General features: G+C 36.5%; 1 protein-coding gene across 2 annotated transcripts in view; it reads left to right on the top strand.

Annotated features, from left to right (window-relative positions):
* The first annotated feature begins 534 nt into the window (after positions 1-534).
* Positions 535-18,281, top strand: part of LOC114467027 (S-adenosylhomocysteine hydrolase-like protein 1) — a 29,063-nt gene continuing 11,316 nt past the window's right edge. The window contains exons 1-6 of one of the 2 annotated variants that reach the window (XM_028452992.1): positions 535-1,121; positions 13,530-13,644; positions 14,850-14,993; positions 16,648-16,748; positions 16,873-16,975; positions 18,157-18,251. In XM_028452992.1, coding sequence (XP_028308793.1) covers positions 930-1,121; positions 13,530-13,644; positions 14,850-14,993; positions 16,648-16,748; positions 16,873-16,975; positions 18,157-18,251 — 750 coding nt within the window. In that variant the 5' untranslated portion in view covers positions 535-929. Of the gene's footprint in view, positions 1,122-10,569; positions 10,739-13,529; positions 13,645-14,849; positions 14,994-16,647; positions 16,749-16,872; positions 16,976-18,156; positions 18,252-18,281 lie in introns of those variants that run through there. The other variant, XM_028452993.1, reaches the window with a different exon arrangement.

Raw genomic sequence — 18,281 nt, 5'->3', positions numbered from 1 at the left:
CCTTTTTGTGTCAGTTTAGAGCTTGATTTATTTATTTATTTTTCTAATAGTAAAACGTGGAAAAGCTTGATATGAAACTATTTACCTACATGTGTAGAACTGTTACATGGTTCCCCAGTTTTGTGGCGAATTTACAGCTATTATAGAATTTTCATGGCAATTACAAAGTCAATTATCTGAACTCAGTTACAATTTAATTACGATTATGACAGCAATAGATTTTTAAATTACAATTGTAATTAATGATCAATTATGAATGACCCTAACTCTGGAACTATGTCACACAAAAAGAAAAGATCCAAATCCTCAGTCTGGACTGGAAGAGCAGAAACTGTCCCACAGTCTGAAACAAGGTCGCTGTCAGGTGGATTTATCGCCTCTCCTCTGTGCACCTTACGTATCGAGCTCAGCCAATCAGAAGCTGTAGAATCCAAACATAGCCAATAAGAAAACAGTGGGCGGGATTAAGATTACTGCACTGCGGCGCTTCAAAACGAGCCTATAGACCTCTGAATGGTTGTAAAGCAGTGAACACACGGAGAGAATAAAGTGACTTATCCGAGTAAGAACTTAAGTACGGCACTAAGTCCTGGTTGTTACTACACCGGGTTTTGTACAAGGGTTTGTCCCGCCCACTGAGCACTGATTGGTGCAGGTGACGGATGAAATTGACGCCCCTCCCTCCCTCGGTGATGTTGCTGTGAATGACAGCGGACGGACTAACTAACGGGACCGGGACAGCTGTCGGCACCACTCCGTGACAGCCGTTACCGTGTGTGTGCGTGTGTGTGAGCTCAGCTGTGTCTCTCACTGCGGCTCCGGAGCTTCAGACTCACAATAAGACCCTGGACTGACTTCAGGTCACCAGCGAGCCGCCCGGCGTCCCTTCCTCTTTTCCCCGGGGAGCGTTTCAGCAGCACTCGGTGACAATGACAGAGGCGGTAGTGGACAGCAAAACGGAGGTGAAACAAGCCACCAAATATGTGAAAGAGACCGAAAACGTGGCGGAGAAATACTCGGTGTTAACCGTCAGCAAGAACAGCAGCGATGTGAACATGAACGTCGGGGAAATGCCGTCTGCAGCCTTCACTGCGGTCCCCACCATGAAAACTGTAAAGAAGGTAAGAAACGTAAGGCTCGCCATCGGCCACTGTTACATATGTAGTGCTGTACAAGGATGGGAGCGTGCGTGTGTGTGCGCGCGCGTGGTGTGGAGGACAGCATCACGTTGGTGCGCAGTGCAGAGAAGTATCAGAGTCAGGGCCAAGCGATGACTGCACTTTTAATAAAGATGAGCCATAACTAGGAAAACTAACATTTATCACCTGGAAACGGCACTGGTTTGGATGGGAGTGCACGTGAACACTACATAACCCCGAATACAAAGGGGAAGTAACATAGTCTGAGGCAGGGCTGGACGATATGGAGCAATTAACTCATATATCAATGTTTTTTCTCAAATACATCTCAATATTTTTAACTCAATAAAGTCTGACCAGAAAGATCATTCTGAGTTAAATTTGCTAACAAACAGGTGTACAATGTGTAACTTTTGACTTCTTCCCCATAAAGGACAGCATGTGTGAGTGAGTTCTGTAGTGTGGCTTGTTTAGGATAAGGTCTGCACTTAGACTTCCATCAAATTAGTAGTAGCAAAAGCAGTGACTCCTAAAATGACTCTTTTTTTATACAAAATAAGCTATAAGACATAGAAATTATCATTATAACCGATATTGTAATGTTGTAATCACCAAATCAAACTAAAGGCCCGAGGGCAAAATCCGGCCCTTTGGATGAAGCCCACAGGAGATAGTGAAAATGACAAAGAAAACGTGAACCATTGTGTAAATGAAACTCAACAATATTTGCAGGGGCTCCTGGTGCTTATATTGCATGATTGCGGTCATTTTTATTGTTAAACAGTTGGAAAAAAAAAAAAAAATTCCTTAAATTATTACATAATATTTTCCTAATGTCATACAAATTGGTCACAAATCTAGACCATTTAAAGTGATTACTTTTTTGGGACTGATAATTGTCACTTATTGCTTGGATATTGTCAGTTTCTTACATATTTAGTAGTTTATATATACATAGAAGTGTTGAAATGACTTGTTTTCCTACATACAATCTGTAGCCCACTTGAGATCAAACTGCTCCCTTGGTCCCTCAACTAAAATGAGTTTTTTTAGAGCAGCAGAAGTCAGAGAAACCATGAATCCTTGTGTAAATGACCAACTAATTCAGTTGTAGATATTGTCAAAATTCATACACATTTTCAATGAAACTCCACAATATTAGCAGGGCTCTCCCTGCTTTCTCAATTTTTCCTAAATCATGCAATTTTCTTCAAATTATTCCACGAAATGTCCTCTAATTACATAAAAATGGGTCACAAAATGAAATAAATTGAAAGTGAAGGGACTAGGACTAATATATGTCTCTTATTGCTTTGATATTATCGGTGCCAAAAATATTTTATCATTTATTTATACATGAAAGTGCAAACTACAACGCAATAATGTTTAAATTACTAATTTTCCTGCCTACAGTCTGCGGCCCATACTTAAGATAAACTGCTCTGTATTTGGCCGCTGAACTAAAATGAGTTTGACTAACCTGTATTAGCTGCTTAACTCATTTCCAATGGGTAGAATTAGTTCAGAGGTCATGTTAATCAAAATGCCATCATCCCATAGTCATTCCATGGATATTAAAGCTATTCAGTTACAAAAATCCCTCACTTGATGGTTAATGAATGCACACTCAAAGTAACATTAATGTCTAAAACGACACCTGCTCTCTTTACAATTTGTGTGACTCATTGTTATAAAAGCAACAAAAACCCACTCTACAGTTCATGGGCCACATACCAGAGCTGAAAGTGGGTGTCCAAGTATGAAACTGCAAAAAAATAAGTCATCTTTGTGTTCAAAAATTTAAAGTGATGGCTATTTGATTAATTTAGACTGCAAAAAGAGAAAAATGAGCCCGTGTGTTTGGGTACTGAACATAAATGGACCTAATTCTTCGGCTTAAGAATACATGTTAGTGAGTTTTTATTATTGATTGCTTTTCTTGCGTAAAGGTATCATCGTTGGTAACAGGAACAGAGTAATTAAAAATGAATTAGCTGCTAAGGTGTAGCTTTTAAACCAAGCTTTGGATTCCTTCGCTGGCATATAAATGAAGAAAGACACACAAGTAGACTGTCCTCAGGTTGCTTTTTATCACTACACAGAACCACAATGCATTGTGACTGAAGCTTGGCAACAAGTGCTGGAAACACCAAACCCTTTGCAATCCAATACTACCCATGTTTTAATAGTAAGATCAAATCTTTTTGTTCAAGTTAAAGGTTACGAGACATTATATCAGTGGTTCTATCACAGCGAGGGCCACAAAAATGTGTTTGTTTGACCGAAGGGCCACATTATCAACATTCACATCAGCATTTAGAATAATGGCCAATCTGAGCATTAACACAGGAAAGAACAAATAGTTTTTAAGAGTAATTGTGTGTGTTTCTTTGTCATTCTATGTATGTTTGTGTAGTGTGCTCTTTTCTGTTGTCCTTTAGTGTATTTTTATTCTAAAATGTTTGTCTTTTGGAGTCATATTGTGTATGCTACTCCCACCTACACACTGTATTTATATATTAGTATTAGTTTTAGTATTTAGTATTTATATATTAGTATTAGTTTTAGTGTTTGGTATTAGTAAATGTTTTATCTGTTGTAAAAATTGTATGTCTACCTTTAGTATAGGAATGTATTTTCTGCTGTGCCTGAGCACTTTATCTGTTCACCGTGGGAAGTGAGAAACGTCTTCTCGATTCCCTTGTATGTTTGTGCATGCAAAGGAATTGACAATAAAGCTGACTTTGACTTTTGACTTTGACTTTATTTGTGTTGTAACTTTGTTTGTTTGTATTACTGTGGGTTTACGGAGTAATTTTTTTTGTTGTTGGTCTTTTCCTTGTCTTTTGATGTACTTTTGTTGTCATATTCTGTAATTTTGTATGTTTTTGAGTCATTTTGTGTATTTTTATTCTAAAATGTATCTCTTTTGGAGTCATATGGTGTATTTGTGTTGTTTGTTTGTTTGTAGTACTATGGTTTTGTGGAGTACATTTTTGGGGGGTATTTTTCTTGTCTTTTGGTGTACTTTTGTTTTATTTTCTGTAATTTAGTGTTTTTGAGTCATTTTGTGTATTTTTGTTGTCTTTTTGCTTTATTTGGAGTTTTTTGTGTAATTCTGTTTGTCTTTTTGTAAATTTTTGTTGTAGTTTTGTGTGTTTCTGGAGTATTTTCTTGTCTTTTACTGTATGTGTGTATGTGTAGTGTTGTAATTTTTTAGTATATTTCATATATTCTTGCTGTTTTTTTTGTCTTTTAATATTAGTTTGTGCTTTTACTTTGAGGGCCACATACAATTAGACCGAGGGCCACATGTGGCCGCCAGTTGACTACGTCTGCACTATATTATTAACTGTATTTAAAGCTTTATAAGAAATATCTCCACTCGCGATACTAGGGAAATATCTCACCTGTTGACAATACTTTTTTTCCTGACTTAATTCTTATTTTTATTGATATCTACTTTGATGAGTAGATCCGCTTTTGTTGTGCATTCACATTTGAAAATGATATAAAAATCATTTTTCCCAGCAGCAGGGCTCATTGGCGTCAGACCCCCCCCCGACAAGGCAATAACATGTGGACTTTGTGTCGCCTCAGGGCGTCTGATAGAAAACATATTGAATGGTAGGAATGTCCAACATGCTTATGAAAACAAGGCAAATTGTTATGAGTAAATGTGAGAGCCTGATGTCCAACTGAGCCACCTGTTATAGTAGAATAAAAATTAGACCGTTCCAATCTAAGAAATTGCCTTATATCTAGCACTTTGAGATTTGGTGTCAGTAAAGTGTATTACAAATAATATTCATTGTTATTATTAAGTAACTTTGGAGCTTGTGGTTTCTGTGAGAGCTACTACAACCACATCCAGGGGTGGACTGGTGGCCATCTGGCATACCGGGCAATGACGCGGTGGGCCGTCGACCCTAAGTGGGCCGGTCCGGTCTGCTGCGTTTTTGTTTTTTGTTTTTTTTTGATGAGCGAGTGGAGGCAGACGTAGTAACAGGTGACCAAAAATAGTCCAAAAGTGGCAAAAATGTGTCAAGAAATAAGTGAAAAGTGACTAAAATGGGCCAAAAACAGTCAAGAGTTGGCAAAAAATGAACAAATAAAGAGGAACCAGGTGGTATGTAATGGCAAAGGTTAGTTTAAAAGAGCAAAATGTGACAAACAATAGGGAAAAAGGGCAACAATGTGGAACAAAAAGAGACAAAATGTAGGGGAAAAATTAAACGAGTGGTATTTATTTGGCAAAAGTAAGCTTATTTATTTTAAGAAAGCACAAAATTTAAAGAAGTGTAAAAAAACAACTTGCAAAAATTGACAAAAAATAGGAAAAAAGGGATTTTTATTGGCAAAGGGTAGATAAAGTCTGAAAAAGTGTCAGAACTTTTTGAAAAGGGGCAAAAATGGGACATAGGAAGTTGCAAAATGTAAAAAGGGGTTAAAAAGTGTCCCACTTGAAGGTTTTCTGGCGGAACAATAATTAAAATTAAGACATAAAGAGCCACATGTTGAGTACCACTGACTCATAACAGCTTACGTGGTGTCAATAATAACGTAGTGGGCTGGTCTGGACAGAAAATGCCAGGGCTGAATTTTTGACCCAGTCCACCACCCCTGACCACGTCACTGACATCACATATAGTCAGTCACGTGCAGCCACACATAAAGATGATCGATGCTGTGAATGAGCATGTGACGGACGGTGAGTGAGTCAAAGAACATCCCAGCCCTGCCTCCTCTCTATGTGACTCTATCCAGCAGTTATATAACACACATCCCCTGGGACTCAATCACGCTTCATCTTTTTAATGTGCTCCCTGTGGGCGTGGGTTGTAATTGTACCACGTTCACATTATGCTTAGCATTATCGCTATAGCAGAGGCCAATGAGGACCATACTGTTTGTGTTTTTTTACTAATATGAGGAGTGAAGGTGTGAGAACATTAAGTAGAATTCATAAAAAAACAGTAATACGGAGACAGTAATTTAGACTTTATAGGAGGATTCTGTTTATAACATAAAACTGTGACATCCTTAAAGACAAAGGCAGAACTTTACTGAAAAAATGTCCTTTCACACATGCAGTTGCTGATTTTTTTTTTTGTTTTTGTCTTTTAATTAGTCCTAGAGGTCATGTGATATATATTGTAATTATGTTAGAGATGGATGATAATATCGGTTGATATTAGCCATAAAATCAATGGGCGTTACAGATGATGATTTTTTTTATGGGATACATGCTGTGATGCATCCCATTAAAAGTAGCCTGAACCTGTTATAGTATTTAATTGGAGATATACATTATGTGACCCAAAATGAGGTTGGTAGGGAGTAGATCTGTGTATATGATGGAAATTTAGATTTGGACAATATCGGCATATTGGATATTTGCAAAAAGCTAATTTTGAACATCCTTTACTTACGTGAGTAGCCTACTTGTTGTAAATTACTTTGTTTGTTGTTGTTTTTTTTACCATGTCTGCACATGTTGTCAAAGGTCAACACTACATGTAGTGCAATCTTTTCATGACAGCTATGCATGTTATGTTTTATTATATCCCTAAGGAGGGGTGAGAAAAACTTAAGGGGACAATATAAAGACAGAGGGCAGTGTTGCACCTTGATGAGGGGGGAGGGAACAGGGAAGAGGCAGTCAGGGTAGGACAATGGAAGAGTCGGCTATTCTAAGATGAGATTGCAGTGTGATGTTACATTGCATTACATTTCCTTGTAAATTTGTAATTCCCCACTGATATTTAGGTAGAGTAATTGATTTGAGTAACATGCAGATGAAAACGAACTCACCTTAAAAATGAAAAAATCTGTTTATTTTAGTGAATAATAGAAAACTAATCGTTTACAGCAGTGGTTCCCAAACATTTCACAGTCCTGTACCCCTTCAGACCTTTAACCTGAAGCCATGTACCCTCTACTACTGCACACTGAAAAAACATAATAATGTAATGTAGGGTGTTTCAACCAGGGGGTCGTGACCCCATGTGGGGTCGCCTGGAATTCAAACGGGGTCCCCTGAAATGTCTAATAATTTATAAGAATAATTAAAAAATACTGATTAAAATTAAATTGTTTTATTTTGAAAATGTTTTCGTTATTATTATTTTTCAAATTATAACACCGCACACAAAAAATCTTAAACAACTCTATTCTATACTTTCACTTTCTCAAATATAAAATGCAGTAAAAAAAATGTCTGAGCTGTCGCACCTTGTCACTTTGTCACTAATCCTGGCAACAACAAACACTGTCAAAAGCTAATTCTAGAAAGAAAAAGTCTCTGGAGACGGCAAAAATGTGTGATATTAATATGGGGTCGCGACCCAAAAAAGGTTGGGAACCACTGATATAATGTCACATACAATGTAGCCCTGCAGTGAAATTTGTCTCTGAATTTTACCTGTCCTGTTGAGGAACAATATATAAATAAAGTTTAAAAAAAAGAAGAAGAATCTGTAACCTTGTTTGTGATCAAAGTCGCAGGTTTGATCTGAAGCGACACGAGAACTCACACTGGAAATTAACGTTTTGGTCAAATTGTAACAGATAAGATGTAATCTTACATCGGCCAATGTGTAATTTGTGGCAATGCATGGAGGCCCCTGACTTCTGGTCTATTTACTGTATATTCTAGTTTCCAATTTTTAAAATATTATTATTATTATTATTATTAATAATAATAATAATAATAATAATAATACATTTTATTTAAACAACAGCACCTTTCAGGTCACCCAAGGTCAGTTGACAGTACATGATAAAACCACAAAAAAATTTAAGCTAAAACAGTATAAAAACAACAGTAAAAGTGAAGCTAAAACACAGGGACAGAGCGGGGGTGGGGGGTTACAGCGATCCACATTCAAACATCAGGAACAAACCTGCTTTTATCACAGAACAGAGTGCCTGGGTAAGATGGTCGAATGTCATAATTTAATGTCTGAATACTTGAAATACTCCCAAAAATGAATAGGCCTACTTAAATAAAAACAAAGCTTCTACATTTACTTTCTAGTGTTCATACCAGATGTAGCAGCAAGTGCAGGTAAATGTGTGGTGTGACAGGTATTAACAGTGAGAGAAAAGTCACCACAAGATGAGAGATTTAACACATCTATTCTGACTTTTTACATCATATTTATTCAGAGTTCTTCATCACATTCATGACATTTGAATGATTTCCTCCTGCTTTCCTTTCATGTAAATTCTAAAAATAAAAAAATGTATAGTGTATTACTCAAACAGAGGGCATAGTTTGTGTTTTTTCCCCTAAAGGTCAGATAGCCTACAGGAAGGATTAGCACATGCTATGTTTTCTTCACAACAGTGTGCGAGTGCTCACGCAGGCAGCGATATAAACATGGCGCTGCACGTCTGCCCTACCACGTGCACATTCGTTTACAGTCGGTGCACGATGTGTTCCTTCACTGAATGTATAGCAATGGCCTCAGACAGGAGATAATGGGCAAGGCAAGCATTTCATACACAAGGCAATTCAATGTGCTCTACATGATTAAAAATGTGCAACAGAAAACATTTAACAGAACAGAACATTAAAATCAGCAATAAAAACTTTAAATCTACAGTAATAGGATTAAAAATCCCCCTCTCGGTCATACACAGTAGAGAAAAAAACGGTATCTTCCCAGTAAGACAGTGGTGCCTGGTTAAATACTGGTAGTTATTCTCACCTTATGTCAGACCCTTGCTGAGCCCTGACAGTTGCACTATGGCTTAAGTCTGTGACATGCTCCTTTATCTGGGAGAGAATGGATATTTTTAGCTTTTGGATGAGACTGGATGAGGCTGACGAGGGATGCAACTAAATCACTTTTTATTTAGCTGTCCAAATAAATAATGTAGTTTGCAATTATAATTGACCCCAACCCTGCAATCACTTAATTAATAATTAATTACAATTAAGGCATAATTATAATAGTCATTGTTAAAAAAACTGTTTCTGTCATAATCGTAATTAAATTGAAATTGAGTTCAAATAATTGACTTTGTAATTGTAATTGCCATGAAAATTCTATAAAAATTGTCAATTATAATTTAACGCTAAACAGGGGAACCATGTTACAGTTCTATGTACAGTTCTACACGTATGTAGTTAACAATTATTAAAATATTTAATATCAAGCTTTCTCACATTTTAACATTTAAAAAAATAAAAAATAAAAAAACTATGGGTATACTGACACAAAAAAGGCTCAGATGCCCACACTAATTATATTAAAAACCTATATTTTTATTGATTAGGAAGCCTAACAAGGTAACCAATAGATAGGGAAGAAATTAGATGATTTTGTGTATTTTACAGCTGATTAAGAACCCGTTATCAAGAGGAAGATTAACTTTCATTAGGTTATTCATTTCTGACTCAGTAATTGTAATTGAGGACGTATTTGTAATTTACTTTGAGGATAGAAAATTATTGTAATTTAATTATAATTGGGAACAAATGCTGGTCACTCTAATCATAATAGAATTTTAATTGAAGATTAATTGTAATTGTAAACATAATTGTAGCTGAAAAATGTAATTGACCTCAACCCTGGTAGTTTGTGAAAAACGTTAAAGTGGAAAAAGTGCAGTAAATGTCATTAAATGTATATGGGAGCCTGGTGATGGCCTCTGATTATTTCAGGTTTGTGCATACATGCATTTCTCGAGAGATACTAAAACCCGGAAACATCCGGAAACATTTCGGAGACATACTGGAGACAGAGTAAATTTTGCCCCATACTGCATTCACAGGCTAAGTTTATCATTGTACCATTTGTTAGAGCTACTGTCTTTACCAGAGGGAACATATTCATTCATGATTATTGTTTTCCAGTCTTTTATTGGGCTTTATTAACCGGCAATTAATTCCTACCACTCGGAAACACATGGAAACCAGTTGCATTTTTTGTTATTTATTTATTTTATAATTATTATTATTTAAAAGGTTATCTCATTCAGATGTTAGCCTATGTATATGTTCATAACAGGAACTATGCACAATAATGAAATTATATTTCTAAACTAAATAAAGCCCTGTTAAACTCCAGAAAACAATAACCAGGAATAAATATTTGCTCCCTGGTAAAGATACAGTAGTAGCTCTAACAACTGGTACAATGATAAACTTGGTGATATTACAGCCTGTGAATGCAGTATGTGGCAGAATTTACTCTGTCTCCTGTAGCCTATGTCTCCAAAATGATTCCAGGTTTTAGTATCTCCTGCATTTCTTATTATGCATGCAGAGAATTTAAATCACCATAAAATATAACCTAAGGACTTTCACAGCTGGTTGCCAAGGGCAGTATGTGTGTGTGTTTGAGAGAGAGAGAGAGAGTTTAGGAACCAACCTCATTCTCTCTTTTTGGCCATTTGAAATCAGGATAAAAGGTGGGAACCTCCCTCTGGCTGTGGCAGAGCAGAGAGTGTTGTAGGATAATAGCATCAGGGACACCTACCATCACACAGAGGACACACAGGCACAGAGAGATTAGGCTGGAAAACTGGAAAAAAAAGGACATTGACCTGCAGCAATGGCACACAAACATGGGCTTGGGAGAGAAAGGGTGAGTTCCCACTAATATATGCAACAACAACAAAAAAGAAATAGAACAACTTATACAACAATATAAGATGTGACATCCCAGATGGGGAAGAGATTTAATATCTTTATATGACATAATATAGGAGTACATTTTTTGTTTTTGTTTAATCAAATTGTCATTAAATCTCAAATAAATGCCATTAGTCTGGGTTTTGGCATTAAAAGGGAAATCTGACTCATATTTACTGTGAAGGAAGATAACTCAGTCCTCCAGTTTCTCTACTGATGCAAAATCAACATACATGTACTACTTTGTAGCCATTGGAGACAGACCAAACGGCAACTATTAAACCAAAAGACATACAGAGATCGACTCAGTATTTTGAGTTTCTTTATTCTGACGCAGCAGGTTGTTAAAGCTCAGGTCTCAGCTGGGACAGTGAAATATAGAGAAAAGTCTTATAGCAGCTGTAGAGATCATCTGATGATTTTTTCTTTTAGCAGGAATTATTACACAAGGACAGTGAATAGAGTATTATCGTATGCAAAGGTTTATTTTGTAGCTCTTTTTTCATTCATTCTTATGGAATGCTTTCAACCCGATTCATTCACGGAAACTAAGACGCGTGCATCCATTGCATCCTGCTTGTGTGTGTGTTACTAAAATATTCCTTCTTAGTTTTTTAATTTGGCAGCGAGCTGAGATTGTGTAGTTACATTATGTTATTACTCGTCAATGTCATTGTCAGTAATGCTGTTGTCCAACTGGCATCGTCTGTGTGTTGTGTCAACTTTGTCGGCGGCTCTTAAGTTTGCAGTCCAAACACAGCTTTATGGATTATTAAAGTCGGGGCAAATCCTGCAGCTTTTTCCACATTTTTTCCACAGTTACGGGTATTTGATATTTATTGTGTGATTTGTTTAAAAAATAAATTTTAATCCATTTCTACCTACATTTTTTTTTTTTTTTTTTTACACCAATTACTAGACATTTAAGGCAAACCCACTGAAAAATACTGACATACACTTTACACAGTCTGTAAAAAGGAATCAAGCATTCTTGTCTGAATAATGAAACAGATTTAAAACTCTATAACTCAAAGAAAATGTCTTCTGAGTAAATATCGTGAGCTGTGTAAATGCTCATCTCATGTTTGCACATTACATCCTAAAACAATTAAATAACTTAATAATAATAATAATAATAATAATATCCAGTTATAATAAAAGCATATTAGACAATCTACACAATAAAAGGCTTACTCATCCTTGAGATTGCACAATGCTTAACCAGGATACAGAATTGTAGGAGAACACAAGGCACAACATCAAAGTTTGTTCAGGATTTTTACACCAAGTCTCCAAAACACAGGTAGGAATTCTTGGAAGTCAGATAGAGAGACAGTTCATAGCAGCCCCTGTTACGATACACAGAACAGGAAGTTATGTTGAGTCATCAATGGTTCCAATGTTCCTGGAATGAAAAATCACGTCTATAGAATTACAACGACAATAAATAAACAAAGAAACAAAACGTGTGCCAAAAGATGTGCTATACAACCTGCAGATTTCATGTTTCAGTAGTTCATTAACAGTTTTTTTTCCCCCTGTGACTTTGTTCCAGATTATTCCCTGTGTCAGGCCTGCAAATGAATAATGTGATAAAAGGTTCCTCTATAGTTTGATGTAGCAACCACAACAATTGGACTGTTGAGAGACTTTATTGAATAAAAGAGCAGAAAACAGCCATGCTCACTGTCTGCTGATTCAATTAATGTGTTTCCAGGGCTTTGATGTCAGGCCTTTTGATGGCTGTGATTGACACAATAAATTACAACCAGCATCCACAAGAGGCCTGTGTATCAGAACATAGATTATAACAAGCATCATTGTGTCCGACCTGCACTTTTTTCTGTGGGAAGTGGGATTTTTCCCTTTAAACAAAACCAAAAAAACACTTTTTGAAAAGAAGAATCACAAAGAGTTCAGATAGAAATAGTGTGTGTATGCATTTTTAACACCATTGAAAAGTTATATTCAGGGGTGGACTGGCCATCTGGCATACTGACCGTCGGCCGGTCCGTCATGTTTTGGTTTTTTTTGGGAATGGGCGAGTGGAGGCAGACATGGTAGCCGAAGGTGGCAAAAAAAATGGTCCAAAAGTGGCAAAAACGGGGTAAAAAAGAGTGATGGAAGCAGTCAAAAGTGGCCAAAAAATGGGCAAATAAAGAGAAACCAGGTGGTATATAATGGCAAGGGATAGCCTAAATGGGCAAACAATAGTGAAAAAGGGCAAAAATGTGGAACGAAAAGAGGGAAAATGTAGGGAAAAGAAAACAATTGGTATTTATTGGGTAAAAGTTAGCTTATTTGGATGAAAAGTGTCTAAAGAAATTTATGAAAGGACAAAAATTGGGTAAAAGTGTCAAAAAGAACTTGCAAAAATAGACAATAAATAGGAACAAAAGATATTTATTGGCAAACCCTAGCTCAAGTCTGAAAAAAGTGTCAAAGGGGCAAAAATGAGACAAAGGGAGTTGCAAAATGGCCAAAGGAAATAGGTAAAAGGTGGTTACAAACTTCCCCCTTTTAAGGTTTTCTGGGGGAATAATAATTAAAATTGAGACAGACATAGCCACATGTTGAGCATCACTGACTTAATAACGGCTTCTACGTGGTGTCTACTGATTATGTAGTGGACTGGTTTGGACAGAAAATACCATTGTTGTCCCAGTCCAGCCCTGGTTATATTTACAGTATTTGATGTGATTCACACTCTGATGTTTTTGACTGTGTGTCGCTTTGTCCTTTAGATTCAGTTTGCAAATACTGAAGACAAGCAGGAGTTCAGTAAGTACCCAACCAAGGCAGGCCGGCGCTCCCTCTCACGATCCATCTCACAGTCTTCCACAGACAGTTACAGCTCAGGTATTACCAACAACTCCTTTTCATCACCTACACATCATGTTCCAAAGCTTTGTACCTGCAGTAAATGCATATACAACTAGACATGTACACTAGAGTGGTCCAAAATTGTATTTTTTTATTCTCTAGGTTAGAACCTGCAATTGGTTCCATATCTTGCCAAATTATTTGGGTCTTAATTTCATGCAAATGATTTAATATTCAGAGGTTGCACAAGACACTTGAAAATTGCTCCATACTATAACATACCAAATAAAAAAGCCATGTTGGAAAATATGTGGTTTTTGTTCTGCAAAAACAAACTGAAACTTGGATAATAATGTTATTTAGAATGTCCAGCAACCACTGTGACTTTGTTGACCTCATGAAATGTAACAACGCATTAGTGGAATCTCTGAACCTTCCTTTTCCATAATTACTGTTATATTTGTATGATGTATATGTAATTAGTTAATTTCTAGAAAACTTTGAGCAGCGGGTGCAACCTCGAAAACAGGTGTCAAACTCATGGCCCGGGGGCCAAATCCGGCCCTTTGGAGCATCCAATTCAGCTCACAAGAAAGTAAAAATGACAGAGAAAACATGAATAATAGTGTAAATAAAACTCAACAATATTTGCAGGGGCTCACAGTTTTCTTTCTGCTTATATTGCATGATTGCAGTCATTTTACATGTTAAACAGATTTGTTTTTTAAAAAAACAACTCAAAATTCTTACCAAGTCCTTTGATTTTCCACAAATTATGACATAATATTCCCCTTAATTAAATTGAAATTGGGACAAAGCCTAGGACATTTAAAGTGAAATCCTGTTGGGACTGATATCTATCACTTATTGCTTGGATATGGTCGGTTTCTTACATATTTTGTATTTTATGTATACGTAGAAGAGCAAACTTGGGCATAATTATGTTGAAATTACTCGTTCTTCCACTTAAAATCTGTGGCCCACTTGAAAGCAAACTGCTAAAATGAGTTTGACACCCCTGGTCTAAAACATCTCCTTTTCTTCCTAATTCATCTTCTGGATGCCAAAGCCTAATGCAGGGTTCTAATCCAGATTATCTGAAAGTTAATTTTTTTCTCATGCTTTGATGGACCACCCTAATGTACGCGTTATCCACTTCTCATACAAGAGATGTTGACTTTTTAAATCAAAGTAGGTTGTTTTGTATATGCTGTACCTCTTGTATTTTCCACTTCCCCCAGCTGCGTCCTACACCGACAGCTCAGATGATGAAACCTCTCCCCGGGACAAAGCCCAGGTCAACACTCAGGGAAGCAGCGACTTCTGTGTGAAGAACATCAAACAGGCTGAGTTTGGCCGCAGAGAAATTGAGATCGCAGAGCAGGGTATGTCATATCAAGGAAATGCTTTTGATTTTGCCCCTTTTCTTTAAAATAAAAAAACATGCCATAATAATAGTTCTCAGATGTAAGAAAATCTTCATATGGATTGAATCAGGATGATTTCGTTTTTTTCTTTCTATATTGATTGATTCTGATAATAAACACTTTTCCTAATGATCGTTCAAAGACATTTTTATTTACTTTTTTAATTTTTTTTTTTTCTCACCATGTCTGCATATATTGTCAAAGGTTAACACATTTTTTTTGCGACACATGCATGTTTTGTTATTGCAAAAAACAAGTTGTAATACTCTTTTGATCAATTTTGACCATCGTCAGCCCTCCTTTGGGAAGAGTAAACCAGACTTTATTAGGAGCAAAAACGTATAATAAGAGGGGCAGTGTTACACCTGAGTGAAGGAGGAAACACAAGGGAAAGGGTAAATAAACGAGGGTGATGCTAAGAGTAAAAACTGTGGTGTAGTGAGAGTATCATAGGAAATCATAAGAGACATAAGAAATACAATGCCTGTAATCTTCCTTCAACTAAATTCAAACAAAACAGAAATTCTTCTTATTGTTTCCCAGCAATTTATAAAACAAATACTGCCTTCTTCTGGTTATCTGTCACAATATATCAAGCCTGTTGCAAGCAATCTTTGTGTACTGCTTGATAGTTATAAAAATGTTGATTATGTCACTGAGCTTGTTTTTATCATATCAGAAATATATCTTGCACAAGATGGATTTTAAACAATAGATGTTTTACTTCACACCTCGAAAAACAATCAGAGATGTTCACAATAATATATAAGATCCATGTACACTTATAATTGCAATAATATGTCTGCTCAAAAGGGAGTGGGAAGAAGAAACATTTATTGAATCCCACCCTCATTTCTTAATCGTTCAATTTTCACCATATTGCTTCGTCTGTTTGGACTTCTAGAAATACACAATAAATACAAAACAGAAAAGGAAAAAAACTGACTAACTTATAATCAGGAACTAAAGATATACAAGAATACAATGCAAAATATTGGCAACAATGGTAATAAATTGCATTCAATTAAATTTGCATATAAAGACGACACTAGCCATAGATGTAATTGGCCTATCAGTGGCATTGAGCCCCATCTTCACCCCATTCAATTTTATATATACAGCACTTTGTACATTTGTTTGATAAGTGCTCTATAAATAAAGTTTATTAGTATTATTGCTTTATTATTATATTATCAGAGGGAGGAAATCCCACTGCTCAGGCATTATAAAGGCAGAAGTGAACAGATGGGGTGAGTGTGCTCACAGGAGTAACAATGATCCTTTTTTCCGTTCACAAAAACGTGATCAGCGCGTGTCATCGTTTGTTCAAAACCTGGATAACAAGGATGAGTGTTTCTGTAGATCCCCCCCCTCCTCGCAGGCTCTCTGGTTGTTTGCATAGCCCATGTGAGCAATAAGAAGTCATGAGTGTTCTTCAGGCTAAAAGCCAGCTGTTGCTGACATTACTTTCATGTGAATTTCCATTTAACTGCAAACCTTAATGTAGGGATGTTTGGTTTTTTTTGTAATAAAAAAAACAATCTGTCAATCATTGCTTTCTCTGCAATAACTAAATATATAAATAAATGTGTTTTTCCCTATTTGTCTGTAGACATGTCTGCCCTGGTGTCCCTGAGGAAGAGAGCCCAGGGGGAGAAGCCACTAGCTGGAGCCAAGATAGTCGGCTGTACCCACATCACAGCTCAGACCGCCGTACTTCCTCTTTTTCTCTCTCAATTTCCTGCAGATTCTTTTGGTCATGCATTTTTCTATTTCCTCCCTCCACTGCTGTGTTATAATAATATTACATCTCCACATCACTTTGACTTTGCTATAGGTTCTGATTGAAACCTTGGTAGCTCTCGGGGCTCAGTGTCGCTGGACTGCCTGTAACATCTATTCCACTCAAAACGAGGTGGCGGCTGCTCTCGCTGAGACAGGTTAGGTCTTCTCCGCTTGGTAATACACATCATCTGTCATTGTTTTTCACTAAATATCCTTTGTCTACTGTGGGGACATTAATTGTACAAAGGAATTCATGTTTGTGTATAAACATTGGTATTACAACTTCTTCTGTATTTAATGTTACCTCAAAGCCAATTCTACAACGGTAATTGTCTTTTGATCATAGATCTTTAGTTTATGTCAAACTCAAGGCCCGGGGCCCAAATCTGGCCTTTTAGAGCAGTGGTTCTCAAACTTTTTTGACCCAAGTTTGAATCCAATAACCCCTTTGTCTAACTTCAACATTTTGCTCAGAATTCTATGAAAAAAATGACTATAGAGCATAGTGATGGAATGAATGAGTAATAACACATTTGAAATTATCCTATTGTAAATAAATAGAATGAAACAGTATTTAGTGCCTCCTGAATGAATTTATTTCTATAGTTTTTATCATTTCTGGTCATATCCCACCTGATGTGGGAAAAAGACTGACCCTTCTATTTTCAGTTCATGTTCTAATTAAGATAATTTTCATTATCATGATTATCATTTTTAACTAAAAATTAATATTACAAAACCCCATATTTTTAATGTTTTTGTTTGTTAATTTTCCACTTTATCTCTCTCAGGTACCCCCTGTATTTCTGACTTGGTGACATTGGAATACATAAATTATGTCAACATCTGATAAGGTTAACTATCTTTAACAAACGCGATGCATGCCTTGTTTTTGCAAGAAATAAAACATTTAAACTTAATGAAACTATATAAATTTTCCATGATTATATCACATGATGGCAGTCATTTTTTAACAAATTTTTTTCAAAATTCTGCTACTTCCTTTAAATTATTCCACAAAATTTCCCCGAATTAAATCAAAATTGGTCAAATCAAGGAAATTTTAAGTGAAGTTCTTGCAGGGAGCGATATCTGTCACTTATTAGTTGGATATTGTTAGTGCCTTACAGATTTTAAATATCATTTATATATAGAAGTGCAAACTGGAGCACATTAAGGTTGAAATTACTCGATTTCTCTGCCAAGTCTGTGGCCCACTTGGGATCAAACCAGTCGGTATTTGGCCCCTGAACCAAAATGAGTTTGACACCCCTGGGTTATGCCGTCCCTCACTTTGTGTGTGTGTGTGTGTGTGTGTGTGTTTTGCTTCTTACAGGGGTACCTGTGTTTGCATGGAAGGGTGAGTCCGAGGATGATTTCTGGTGGTGCATTGATCGCTGTGTCAACACTGAGGGCTGGCAGGCCAATATGGTAACATACCAGTGGTCCGATTCCATGTAA

This window comes from Gouania willdenowi, chromosome 7 (assembly GCF_900634775.1).
Source record: "Gouania willdenowi chromosome 7, fGouWil2.1, whole genome shotgun sequence".
Taxonomy (NCBI): domain Eukaryota; kingdom Metazoa; phylum Chordata; class Actinopteri; order Blenniiformes; family Gobiesocidae; genus Gouania; species Gouania willdenowi.
Note: the sequence above shows the minus strand (reverse complement) of the source record. Positions and strands in the feature narration are given on the sequence as shown.